The sequence below is a fragment of the Epinephelus fuscoguttatus genome, linkage group LG20 (assembly GCF_011397635.1).
Source record: "Epinephelus fuscoguttatus linkage group LG20, E.fuscoguttatus.final_Chr_v1".
NCBI lineage: Eukaryota > Metazoa > Chordata > Actinopteri > Perciformes > Serranidae > Epinephelus > Epinephelus fuscoguttatus.
In genome coordinates, this window is record NC_064771.1 from 15407959 (window position 1) to 15421639 (window position 13681).

The 13681-nt window shown below is 39.1% G+C and overlaps 1 protein-coding gene across 1 annotated transcript; it reads left to right on the plus strand.

The window, feature by feature from the left end:
* Window positions 1-1079: 1079 nt before the first annotated feature.
* LOC125880548 (cAMP-dependent protein kinase type I-alpha regulatory subunit) lies at window positions 1080-12844 on the plus strand. Its single transcript, XM_049563120.1, has 11 exons — window positions 1080-1239; window positions 2848-3063; window positions 5321-5491; window positions 5599-5690; window positions 5775-5836; window positions 5928-5974; window positions 6073-6231; window positions 6332-6392; window positions 6616-6737; window positions 8729-8810; window positions 9718-12844. Exons 2-11 carry the CDS (start codon window positions 2890-2892, stop codon window positions 9888-9890), a joined length of 1143 nt encoding a protein of 380 aa, XP_049419077.1. The 5' UTR covers window positions 1080-1239; window positions 2848-2889; the 3' UTR covers window positions 9891-12844.
* Window positions 12845-13681: the final 837 nt, after the last annotated feature.

Sequence of the window (13681 nt, forward strand, 5' to 3'; positions counted from 1 at the left end):
TCTATTACTATTATCTATTTGTATTACTGCTTTTTGTTTTTAATGTATGATTATTGTTATTTAATATGTGAAGTATCTTCATAAGCCATTCTTGGCTTCTAAACTCTGCTGGACAATGCTCAAACTTTTCAAATTCTTACTGTCTTTTCTGGGGCAATATTTCTGCTGAGGGACTGTTCATTACTTCTGAGGGATGGGTGGTGCAAAAGAGGGGATGCATGTCAAATAATTTTTTAACACTGGGAATGGACTTGTGATTTTTATTTTTGGCTTAGGGCAGGGGCATATACATTTAAATTGTTGTATTTATTCTACCCCAGACTTTTAAGGAAAACATGCACAGAAGGCATATTTTCTTCATAAGTTGCTAAAATTAAATCATTTATTATAGTCAGAACTTACAAAAACAGGTATCTGTGGATTTTCAAATTTCCGACAGTCCTTGGACACATCATGTGCAATTAAGGCTTCAGTCAGGAAAAAAAAAATATGGAACCAAATCTGAGTTTAAAACGGTGATATTTCATCAAAATCACTTCAGTCTACACCTCATCTAAACTTTGGCCAAAAATGAATGGTTTGCACAAACTAACCAGAATGAAATGAATGAAAAACCGAGGCTTTTTAAATCAAAAATCTAATAACTAATTTATGGTTGAGGGAGGGTCAGACATTTTCATGACTCAGTCACTCAGAGAGGCTCATGTTAAAAAATATTTGTAGCTTCAGGGATGGTCAAAATTAACAAAAAAATTTAAGTCACAGTTTAGCCACCCCCCTCCTTCTGATAAGTAAAGAACAGTCTCTTGGTCTCTTGAGTACTTTTGCTTTTGATAGTTAAATAGGCTAGCCTCATGTTTGAAACCGAAAGAAGTCCATGCATGCTGCAGTGAACCAGGAGCTCTAAACAGAGACAACACTAAGAGATTCCTGTTATCAGTCTAATTTTTAATCGGATATCAATCGATTTTTTTCGCATTTCTGAGCTATTTCCTTGACGTCACGGTTTCCGAGCGGGCTCCTTTAAGGTTGCCAGGGGTTACGGGCTCACATGTCAGAACGAAGAGAATTGACGTCAGTGACGGCTGTTGATTGGTTCTCAGCCGTATCCGGTGGGGCAGCGGTCCAGGGCTCGGGAAAAAAAATCGAAGCGAGGAGGATCTGGTAACGGTACGCTTTGAGAAATACCATCCATCCCGAGTCGCTAACGAAGGGCTCGGCAGGAATTTACAGTTTATTGTGAGTATCTGTGTTTTACAGCTCGCGGCTCTTGTGACCTCTGGATAGGTGAAATTTGTTTCCTCCGTCTCTCGTTTGTTTATGATAGAACTCAAGATGGCGTCATTGGAGGAGAGCTTTGCCTTTGCACGGAGCTAGCGAGCTAGGCATCAAGTAGACACACTCTCTGACATTACGTAGGCCGAAGACAGTTAAGCTAACGTATAATACACATATTATTAACACATTTGGTGCTTACTGGTTGTTGTAAATGAGGGAGGTGGCTTTTTTAGCGTTAGTCCGCTTGCTGTAAGTAACTCGGCTGCAACCGTCAGCCTCCTCATGAAGCCTTGCTGACCTAGACGGTGTTACAGACAGGGCATTTGCCTCACAGTGGCTTTAAAGGCGATAACATTCACTCAACTTGTAAACCATTAGATGCGTTATCATCATCCATCCTCCTGCATACCTCGTTGTCACTTGTTCAGCAAGGTCATTTGTGCATCGCAGTGTTTTCTCTAATTTAATTGACAGCCCGCTTCTTGGTAGACAGAAGATGCGAGGCTGCAACTCAGTAACTGAATTAGAGGATTAACATGTTAATTACACACTTTCACTACCTCACATATTTCAAATTAAATAACACTTACTAGTAATGTTAGGCAGATGAGCCCTGCTGTTGGGTTTCTAGTCTTAGCTCTTAGTTTATCCCACCTGGTCTGAAAACAGTATCATTTGTCACTTAGTTATTCCTGTGGTAGGTTTAGATTAAAGCAAGCCTGCCAAGTTTCCACCATGAGTGTAGTTAGTTGCATAAAGGCTTTGCCAGCCTCATCTTTGATAACATGGCTAGTAATCTCCCCTGGGCCTTGTCAGATTAGAAATTATCTGAATCCTGTTACACTGATGCACTTGCATGATACACTTGCAGGGACAGGATGGAATCGGGCTGTTTGTCATTTTTATGCATCTAAAATGCACATGTTGGTTACACGAGGCCTTCCTGTTTTAGACTACACAGCTAGATCATGCTCAGAGCTATCTGAAGAAGCTTATATCACAGTGGCCAATCACATGATCTGGGATCTGTCAGGCTATTTTGCTCAGCGGCAGCATTGTGGTCTGAAATGTTCAAACCCCGAGCAAGTGCACTCACTTTTATGGGTTTTTTTTTTTAACAGTGGATTGATTCAGTGGCCTTCATTTCAGCATTTGTCTAAAATTAGGCCTTGTGTATGATACTGCCTCTCAGATAGAGGGCTTTTTTCAGGCTGGTGAAAAAGTTGCATTGTTTTGAGTAAATAAACCCAGGCAGGATATACAGTGTGTCTTTCTGAGTTTGTTGTTCGTGGTCAGATATTTGTGATCACATCATATGACCAGCTCTCACTCCTGACACTGAGAAGCTCTCAGGCTCATTGGTGCCAAAACAACACCCCATCTCCCAGTGCCTTCTCACTCTGGTTCTATTTTTCTCACGTTCTCACGTTTTCTGTTTGTCTATTTCTCATGATGACACAGAGACACCCCTACTCTGTGTTGCTCTCTGGTAATCCAGTGAGCCCACGCTGTACGAGCGGTGATCTGAAAATCGTGCCCCTGTTCCTCATTGCTGTCCATTCTCTCCAGTACAAAGGTTAGAGGTCACAGAGCAGGGTCGTGGTTGTCGTCATGGCATCTGGAAGTACGAGCAGTGAGGAGGAGCGGAGCCTGAGGGAGTGCGAGCAGTACGTGCAGAAACACAACATTCAACAGCTGCTGAAGGACTGCATTGTCCAGCTGTGCACCTCCAGGCCGGACAGGCCCATGGCCTTCCTCAGGGAGTACTTCGAGAGGCTTGAGAAGGTTTGTGTGTGTACAGTACATTTTGGTTATCAGTTTGAAAGCTGAACATTGTATACTCTGACATATACACCAGGCATGTACTGTCTCGTAAGCCAGCTAATATTTGCCATCATAAATTCAGTTTATTTACACTTTGTCAGACTGTATGTCCTTTTTATTTCTCAGCTCAGAAAAACACATAACACACTAGATATCATAATGTCATACATGAAGCATTTTTTCAGTAATTTAGCCTGAAGTACTACTACGTACAATTATTTTTTTATTAGGGGTGAGGGAAAATATCGAGACAGCACAGTATCACAATATTTTGCATGGCAATATTGTGATGATACATGGACAACAAGGATTTTTTTTAATACGTCAACTTTTAATTTTGCAGATACAAACTGAACTTTTGGAGGCCTATTAGAATAACAAAAACAAATTATTTTTCAGTCAATTAGATGCATTTTGCTGCAGTAAAACTGAAGTGAGATGAACAGACTAAACACTTTATTTAATTAGATAAGTGGAATTTAGATGAGTGGAAAAAAGGTAATAAATCAAAATATATCACAGTATATTTCATAGCTGTACTCAGCATGTCGCAGAACATTTAAAATATTTGCAAAATATTGTATCATGACTTAATTATGGTGGTAATATTGTCTTGTGAAGCTTCTGGTGTTTCCTACCCCTAATTTTAAGTAATTTTATCAATAAGTTTGCTAATCATGTTATCAATTAAAGCTTCTTTATGTTGTAAACTTTTATTTTGTCATCAATGTGTCCAAGAACAACAATTTGGCTAAGATACACATAGCAATAGCAAAAAAAAAAATAAATGTTTGTAACGTTAAGAGTGGGGAAGCTTTTATGTGCGGAGTTCACATGTTCTCCCCGTGTCAGCGTGGGTTTTCTCCGGGTACACCAGCTTCCTCCCACAGTCCAAAGACATGCAGGTTAATTGTTGACTCTAAATTGCCCGTAGCTGTGACTGGTTGTTTGTCTCTATGTGTCAGCCCTGTGATAGTCTGGCAACCTGTCCAGGGTGAACCCCTCCTCTTGCCTTATGTCAGCTGGGATAGGCTCCAGCCCCCATCACCCAAAACAGGATAAGCGGTTATAAAAAAAATGAAAGAATAATAAGCTTTCTAGCTCATGTGTTGACCCCACTTCAGTGCTCAAGTTTTATTATTTTCTCTTTTCAGTTGTTTCTGCGTCATGCTCACTTAACAAAACACTGCACCACAGGATTTTTGTATACAGTATACACATGCTTTGGACAAGATTTTGGACTTCCTAAGTGAACATTTACACTAGGATCATGCTTGCTGAAGCAGCGCTTAACACAGGATGCTACATTTGCTAAACATACTACTACGAAATAGTTAGGCAAAGCTGCTGGATTCAAACAATTAATTGAATTAAAACACATTGCACATACAATGATTTAAATTCCACATTACCACGACAATGTATTGTTTGCAAAAGTGTTTCTGAAACTACTGCTTGTGTGCTATGTACAGCTAGAATGATGCACTCATAAATAGCTACTAGCTAACTAGCTTTTTAAGTTTAAGGTAGGATTTATTTTCTCATTCTTTTAAGTATCTTTTATAGCTTGTCATCCTCTTATTTAGCAGTTTTTTCTCTCAGATGCCCACCTGACAGTAATTTTTAACTTGTCTTTGAGCATATTATTAGCTATACCAAAACATAGAACTGAACAACTTGGCTGGAAATAGTTTTCATTTATTTTTCTAGCCTCTGGAATGACTTGCCAGGCAGTCTAATAGCTGCAAAAACACTGGATGATTTAAGGAGGAACTCCAGACTTTAGTTTAAGTTGTGCTTTTATTTGAAAACTTGATTGAATTTATTGGTTTTCTTTAATTGTATGTTGTGTTTAATGTGTCAGTATATGTTACAAAGTACTCTTTATGTAGCACTTCATATATTTATTTATTTTTTTAAAGATATTTTTTGGGGCATTTCGGCCTTTAATTGACAGGACAGACAAGCGTGAAATGGGGAGAGAAAGAGGGATTGACATGCAGCAAAGGGCCACGGGCTGGAGTCGAACCTGGGCCGCTGCGGCAACAGCCTTGTACATGGGGCGCCTGCTCTACCACTAAGCCACCGACGTCCCTATGTAGCACTTTATTACACTAAAGTGCTTTCATACATAATCCTTGACTTATGACTTGACTTTGGGTGAAATGCAGCGGCTATAAACCTTGTTGGCTGACTCCATCCTCTCCCTCCCCACCAGGAGGAGGCCAAGCAGATTCAGAACCAGCAGAAGGCCAGCAGTTCCCGTTCAGACTCCCGCGATGAGGAGGTGTCTCCACCCATGAACCCTGTGGTAAAGGGTCGCCGGCGGAGAGGAGCCTTTAGCGCAGAGGTCTACACAGAGGAGGACGCAGCCTCATATGTCAGAAAGGTTAGACATGCATGCAAGTCAGCCATTGCAAGACTGTTGCAACACTTAAAATCTGCATCAGCAATCTTGATAGTATCAGTAAGAAAAGTCGCATGTTGGTTTCTCAGGTCATTCCAAAAGACTACAAGACGATGGCAGCCTTGGCCAAAGCTATTGAAAAGAACGTTCTCTTCTCACACCTGGATGACAATGAGAGGAGGTGTGCGTCTCAAACACATTGTTGTATAAATACAGTTTTGATGAGTGTTCAGGTGATCAACTCACATATTTGCTCCTTTTCCAGTGACATATTTGATGCAATGTTTCCAGTCACCTACATTGCTGGGGAGACAGTTATTCTTCAGGGTAGGATGACGTCTTTTTACTGCTTAGTTAAACAAATTTAAACTATAGCATGTCTTTGTGTGATGCTGACATTATTGTTGTATGCACCCAGGTGATGAAGGTGACAATTTCTATGTTATCGACCAAGGGGAGATGGATGTGAGTATTATATCCTCGTCATAATGTACAGAAAATGTTGGGTGGTTTTTGTCACATTTCATTTTAACGCCTTTGTTTCTACCCTGCTAATCTGCCAGGTGTATGTGAACAATGAATGGGTGACCAGCATCGGGGAGGGAGGCAGCTTCGGAGAGCTGGCCCTGATATACGGCACCCCGAGGGCGGCCACAGTTAGAGCCAAGACCAATGTCAAGCTGTGGGGCATCGACAGAGACAGCTACAGGAGAATACTTATGGTAAGGAAATGTTTTGTGATGAAATTAATTAAATGTAATCCTTCTAAGTCTTGAGTTTAATTTTTATACAGTTACACTAACATAAAAATTGTCTCTTCAGGGAAGCACTTTGAGAAAGAGGAAGATGTACGAGGAATTCCTCAGGAAAGTGTCCATTCTAGGTGCGTTTACTTTCCACATCAGCCTTATCCTGAATCTTAAAAATAGAAAGATGAGATTACTTGTGTCTTTTTTTGCTGAGATGAAAATAACCTGAAAGAGGATATAAAAATATCTCGCCTAAAAACAAAACAGGTTCAACCTTCTCAAATAAGACTTTTTTTTCTTAAGGGTTGTCTGTCATTTCAGCTGACTCCTTTCTTCTGTGCTCTCCCCCCTCCTCAGAGTCTCTTGACAAATGGGAGCGCCTGACAGTCGCTGATGCCTTGGAGCCCGTCCAGTTTGAGGACGGACAGAAGATTGTTGTGCAGGGAGAGCCTGGAGATGAATTCTTCATCATCTTAGAGGTGCACACTTGATCACTAACTTTCTTTCACACACCCACACATGCCTTCGCACACGCTATGTTTGTCACAACAACAGAATTTTACCTTTGAAGTCTGAAGTTTAATCAGTTCTATAATTGACTGCTGCCCCCGTTACATCAAACACTTTAGGAGGTGCTGGATCCACTCGTCGTGACTTAATGCTGTTTCATATTTGCAGCTATTGGACTCCAGTGAAACTGTTACAATCTCTTATCCACACATGCACGCCCTCTTGTGGTGATGTGAAACTCTCGCCTCACCCCCAAACATGTATTTGATCTTTGAGCTTAAACAAATGGTCGACCAACAGAAATTAAATTTGAAGGTTATTTTTTGATCTGCAACAATTATGATCATCAAAATAATAAAATGCAACAATGTGACAAAGGGAATGTGACGTTAATGTCACACTCTTGTGATAATCGCGCTCTGTTACCTGTGCTTGTTATGGTGGTGAAGTATTTGGACAAATGCTGTGTTTAATTAGCCTTGGAATTAAGAGCTGGGAATGATGGCACACCCGAGTTGACTGCCTTCTAGTCAGAAAAGAAAGATGTTGTTAGCGATGCCAGTTTATAACAATGAATTACAGTGTATTTGGCGCAGTCAAACGCTGTAGCAACATTTCCACAGATAGAGGTTGGACAGTACTCTGTGTACAACTGTTTTCATTAGACACAAGTAAGACAGAAGTGCTAATGAACAGTGTGACTTTAGCTTTCATTACTGCTGATGCGCAGAAGAGCCATCTTAGATTTCAAGGTCGGGGTTAGTGAGGTTCCTCTAACTTTCCGAGTTATAAATCTGCCTTCAGGAGGCATTTTAAATGAAAATTTTCCCCGGGAACTTGGAAATTCTAACTTCCGTGTGTAAATGGAATCAATCAAAATCAATCACAATAAATAACCAGAACCATATGACTTGGCAGCCCAAGACTGGATTACAAATCCCGATGCACTATCCACTTACGGACATGGACACATTGTTAATTGTCTGATTTTTGGACTGAGTCGGTAAACTTTACACAAGTTTAAAAGTTACAGATCACTAGAAGCTCATTAACAATATTACAGTGGTTTAGTGCAAGATCTGCTAACTCACAAGCTGACAAACTGTGGGAGCACAGTCATACTTGCAAAGATAACGTGGCACTCAGATATGACCATTTTTTTGCTTCTTTTTTTTCTGTGGGTGAGATAATTAAAACAATTTGAAAACATCATTTGTGAAGGAAATTATGACACCTGAATTTACATTGATTTTTTTTTAAATGAGATTTTTATTGACAAAAACCCCAATTAATCAGGAAAATATGCAGCAGACAAAAATAATCATTAGTTTTATCAAAGTATTCAAAATGAATAAAAAACAAGTATTAAATTTATTCTCACTTAATAGGATTAACCTGCTGAACTGCTGAGTATTGTGAGTTTACATGTATGAGAACATTTCAGTAAATTACTTTATTCAGTATGTAGGTATTTTTGCTTTTGCTTTGACACTGATTCAGTGTTGTCGTTATGTGATAGTTTTATTAAATTGATTGAAATTTGAATGTGATGACTCCAGGGCCTCTGAAATTAATTGTCGACTCTGTCCTAAATGGAGAAAAGACAGATGCTAAGTAATGTGTAACATGTGTGGACAATTCATGATGATTTAATGAACAAAGGCAGGATGTATCATCAAGTCCTGTTTCTCACTATTAAGACATTAAACAATTTATGTGACCCTTTAATGCTTAATGGGTGATGAATTGACTTTAAACTCATGTTTATTATGTTACCAATTATTTTAAAACCTGTTTGCTACTCTTAGACACATTAAGTCATTTAGCTACTTTTAAAAATGCATTTTTATGGAGATGATTTTTTCTTTTCTGCCAATACAAGGGCTCCTGTAACTTAAGGGATAAACAAGATAAAGCTGCTTGATCCAAACTGATCTGTGTGTGTGTGTTTGTTTCTCAGGGTTCTGCAGCTGTGTTGCAGCGTCGCTCAGAGAACGAGGAGTTTGTGGAAGTGGGGAGGTTAGGACCCTCTGACTACTTTGGTAAGAACTGAAACATTATCACAGCAGTCTTTTATTTATTGATTTTATTTTGTGGTGCTGTTTTTAAGTAAAAACAAAAAAAAGGAAACAATAGAAAAGTCCGCTCAGTAGAGAGACAGATCTCTGCCAGGCAGCCATCGGAAGTAATCACAGCCACTATAGACAATACATGCATTACAAGTGCATGAAGTGGAGTTGTCCTTCCCGGGTCCCTTACTTTCAAGATGGCAGCGAAGATAACAATACAGTGAGTTTTTTTTCCCCCCAACTTAAGTGGATCATAACATATCAGGTATGGAATTAATCTGCAGATGGTCCAGTTCAAAGTGAGACCAAACTTTTTAATGGATGTCAGTTTTTTAACCAAGGCCAAAATGTGGCCTTTCACTCTATGATTTTGCTATGTGATTTTGTTGAGGAACTGTGGCCTCTAGTGGCTGGTTAAAAGGAGTGAGGAGTAAGCAGATAATAAGTGGATAAGATAAAATAAGATAAAAAGTGGGGGAAAAAACACTGAATAAAACAGTTTTTTTTTTTTAATCAATTGTGAATCATCACAACCACGAGAGATCCTTGAGCAGACAGTCACAAAAATATTAGAATGGTCCAGTAGTTTGCCAGATTAACTGGAAACAGACATGCATTTACTCACTCATGCACACGTGAATGCACACACACACAACCAAATGCATGATCCCCATCAGGCTTGCACCTGGTGGAAATAATAAACTAGAGGCACCACACACGCGACAAAGATGCCATCCTTTTTTTTTTGCTTAAATTTAAATATTTGCGAACGATGTCTGAAAGCAGCACAAGAAAAGTGTTGTCATTCCATGTTTCAAATGGGTAAGGGGTTTATGTTTTTTGAGATTTTAAACTGTGTGTGTGTTTGTGTGTTCTCCAGGTGAGATTGCTCTGCTCATGAACCGTCCCCGTGCTGCCACCGTGGTCGCCCGCGGCCCCCTAAAGTGCGTCAAGCTTGACCGGCCCCGCTTCGAGCGCGTCCTGGGTCCCTGTTCAGACATTCTCAAACGTAACATCCAACAGTACAACAGCTTCGTCTCGCTGTCTGTCTGAAGGGAGCGTCTCTCCCCACCCTCACCCTTTCCCTCCACCCTTTCCCTCCTTTTCTCCTTTTAGACCCAGGGTCCACCAATGCAATTTGCTTTTTTGTCACTTTCTTCTTCTTCTTTCTGTTTTGCTTTCCTCCCCCCCTTTTTTTTTCTGTTTTACACACTCAGATCATTTTGTTGTTACCACCCGTCACGCTGAGGTGACTTTCAGCCATTCACCAGCGCTTGTACCAGCTGCTGTACGCTACCTTGTAGGCACAGTTACATCACATGTTACCTATGTTATATATGTATTTGCTGGTTACGCTTTCTTTTTAAACACAAAGCAGGATTGCTAGGAGATCTGAAAGATGTTAGGGTCTCAGACTGATGAGACAGGACAATCAAACTTTACATGGCGCTTTTGGGGAATTTGTTACAGATTTATGTTGTAGATTGACATGAAGAGAGGACTCCTTCTTCCCCGTTAAAGAGTTTCCTTTTGGACATCCCTTAGCCTGATTAGATATACAGCGTAGAGCTAAAGGAAGAATATGATCGCATCAAATTTTATCGGACGTTTTTAGGTTCCAGCTACACGATGGTCGTGCTCCGTATGTTGTTTCTGGTTACCTTCGATCGGCATGATGAGACAATGACAAGTCTGTTTTGCTTAGTTCGAGAGAGCTTGAACAACTTAAGGTTTTTAATTTTATTGTGCAGCTACCAGGCTAGTGCCAAATGTCGATTATCGTCACAACGCAAAGATGCATAGCCGTGGAAATGCAGCGCGCGTTCTGTTCCCTGACTATTTGGAGCTCCAAACAGGAAGTAGTTATTACCCTTACTGTCCTCTTAATCGGTAGAATGACCATACAAGAACTGCCTTGACTACTCTGAGGAAAAAAATAAAATAAAAAAAAGAAAGGAAAAAAAACAAGAGTATTAAGTGTATTTCAGTATTCAATTTTTTTAGTATATACCAAATAACTTGGTCACTCTTCTGCTATGGTTTGTAATCAAAAATGTTATCATAGTATAGTTAAAACGATCATAGTTATTATATTATTATCATTGATTAAATGATAAACTTATGGTTTGGAGTGATGGTGATCTTAAAAAAACTATGTTTAACTGTCTTTTGTAAACACTTATTTTTCCATAAATTCTATTTTAGGTGTCCAGTGCCACAAAGTAAATAAATGCTTCTTCTTGTCAACCGACAAAAAAACAAAAAAAAAAACAGTATGTAATCGTATTGTGTAAAACGTCATGGGTTTTTAAAAATAGATCAAATGGGTAATTCCAGGTTTATTGAAGTGAAGTCTTGAAAAGAAAAAAAAAAAAACGAGATGGTTTGTGGATTTCAGGACAACTGAAGTATTTATGTATTGAAGCATCACAGGCAAGCCGATGGGCAGAGTGAGCGGATATTTATTTAAAACTAGTGTCATTGCTTATTGCCTATTAAAAAGGTGGCTGTCTTTTCATCAGAGTAGCTTGTGATCTGTTCTCTATGCTTACTTGGCATGATGTTTTAGGCATCCAGTGATCCGGTATGAATGGAAGCGTGTATTAAAAAAATTTAAAAAATCTTGCCCTGCAGCTGCGTGCAGAAGCAGGAACTTTGTCAAATATTTGGTTTGTTACTCCCTAGCTTAACTGCTTCATGACTATTTAGATGGCATATGATGTTTAAGTCTTTTTTCTTTTTTGTTTTTGTTTTTTAAAGATCTTTACCAAATCACAAAATGTTGACTTCTGAATTATCTGAATTATAGGCTTAACTCTTCATTCCTGCCTCACTTGTCTGTTACCAGAAATGACATAGAACCTGTCATGTGTTTCTGTTTGTACGGAAGCAAATAAGTGTCAAAAGTATTTTAACAACCACTCAATACTTAATAATGAAATTTAAATATTACTGAATTCATAGTATTGAAATATTTTACTTTCTAGCCATTTATGTGAATTTATTTGTTCTGAATTCACCTCTTTGGAATTAAAATATGAATTTTCTTGATTTGCAATTTCAAAAGCTACATTTGAAAATTTTTTTTTTCAGTGTTCATTAACTCGGATCCCCCAAAAAAAACATGTTCCAGATTTTTCAAAAATTAGATATTTTGACTTGAATTGAATTTTTTTTAATGATTTTTTTTTTTTTTTTTTTTTTTTAAATTCTGAAACTTAAATTTTCTGATCTAAAATTTTGAACATGGAGATAAATATTCAAATTCAACTTTAAAATTGCAAACAAAAAATTTGGTATTCTAGTTTTAAAGAGATGAATTCAGAAAAAATAAATTCCTATATATATGGCTTTCAAAGTAAAATTTGTCAATGCTATGAAGTTATCTGTGTTTAAATTTCAACACTTAGTAATCAGTGGCTGATAAAGCTGAAATACTTGTCCCTTACATGCTTCTGTACTTTTGTCTCATTCAGAGCGCTCGCTTAGAATCGAGATGTTTGTTTGTACGTCCAAAAAGATTTGATTTTGGTGCCGATTGCAGGGTAGTCAGGTTAGTGAGGAGAGTATCCGTTAATGGACATGAGTGATGTGTATTTTTCTTTACAGTTACATCGATCATCCTCATCTGATCCTTATCCTGATCCACAGGAGGTGACTCCCGTTAGGGGGCGTGGGTTCGACTCACCTTTTATCGAAATATTGTTTTCGTGTAAATAGCGGCATCATCGGTTTTAGTCCAAAATGTTTTTAGCCACACTGCAATCGTCCCAGTTTGCCTTAGCTTATCTAACCTGGGCTTACAGTAGTCAGTCAGTCACTCCTGCTAGCCCGACCTTCAGTGAGTTTGTTAGGCCTGCAGCACAGAGAGCTGCAGGCGATCAGAGGACCATTCTTTTTCTATTCTACCCTGTATTCAGTTTGACCTCCTGTATGTGCAAAGATGTTTATCCTTTTGGTATAGATTGTTCCAGATGGCAGTTTAAGCAATAAAAAAGTAAAAATGATTCAGCTTTGTCTCAGGAGTATTCCTTTATGTTACACCTTTGACTGTGTTACTGTACCTTTAATGGTGGTTCTGGTTCAGGATCAGGGCTACACAATATAAAGCCACACCACATCACAAAGGTGCCCTACTGGATTGAGATCTGGTGACTGTGGAGGCCATTGGAGTACAGTAAACTCACTGTCATGTTCAAGAAGCCAGTTTGATTTGAGCTTTGTGACATGTTGCGTTATCTTGCAGGAAGTAGCCATCAGAAGATGGGTACACTGTGTTCATAGAGGGATGGACACGGTCAGCAGCAATACTCAGGTAGGCTGTGGTGTTTAAACCATGCTCAGTTGGTACTAAGGGGCCCAAAGTGTGCCAAGAAAATATCCCCCACACCATTACACCACCACCATCAGCCTGAACTGTTTTTCGATATTTTCCCTGTATCGGACCATCCTCTGTAAACCCTAGAGATGGTTGTGGGTGAAAATCCCAGTAGATGAACAACCATGCCATGTTCAAGGTCACCTAAATCACCTTTCTAACCATTCTGATGCTCAGTTTGAATTCAGCAGGTCATCTTGGCCATGTCTACATGCCTAAATGCACTGAGTTGCTGACACGTGATTGGCTGATTAGCTATTCATAGTTGAACAGGTGTACCTAATAATGAACATTCAATTTTGGCACAAACGTCCACTTGGACTCCAACCATGAAGTGACTACAATTTGGTGGTCAAAGGTCACTGTGAGCTGACAAAACAGGATTTTGGCCATAACTCAAGAATTAATTTGCTAATTATGACAAAATTTCACACAAATGTTTGATACATTATTAAGTGACAAAGCT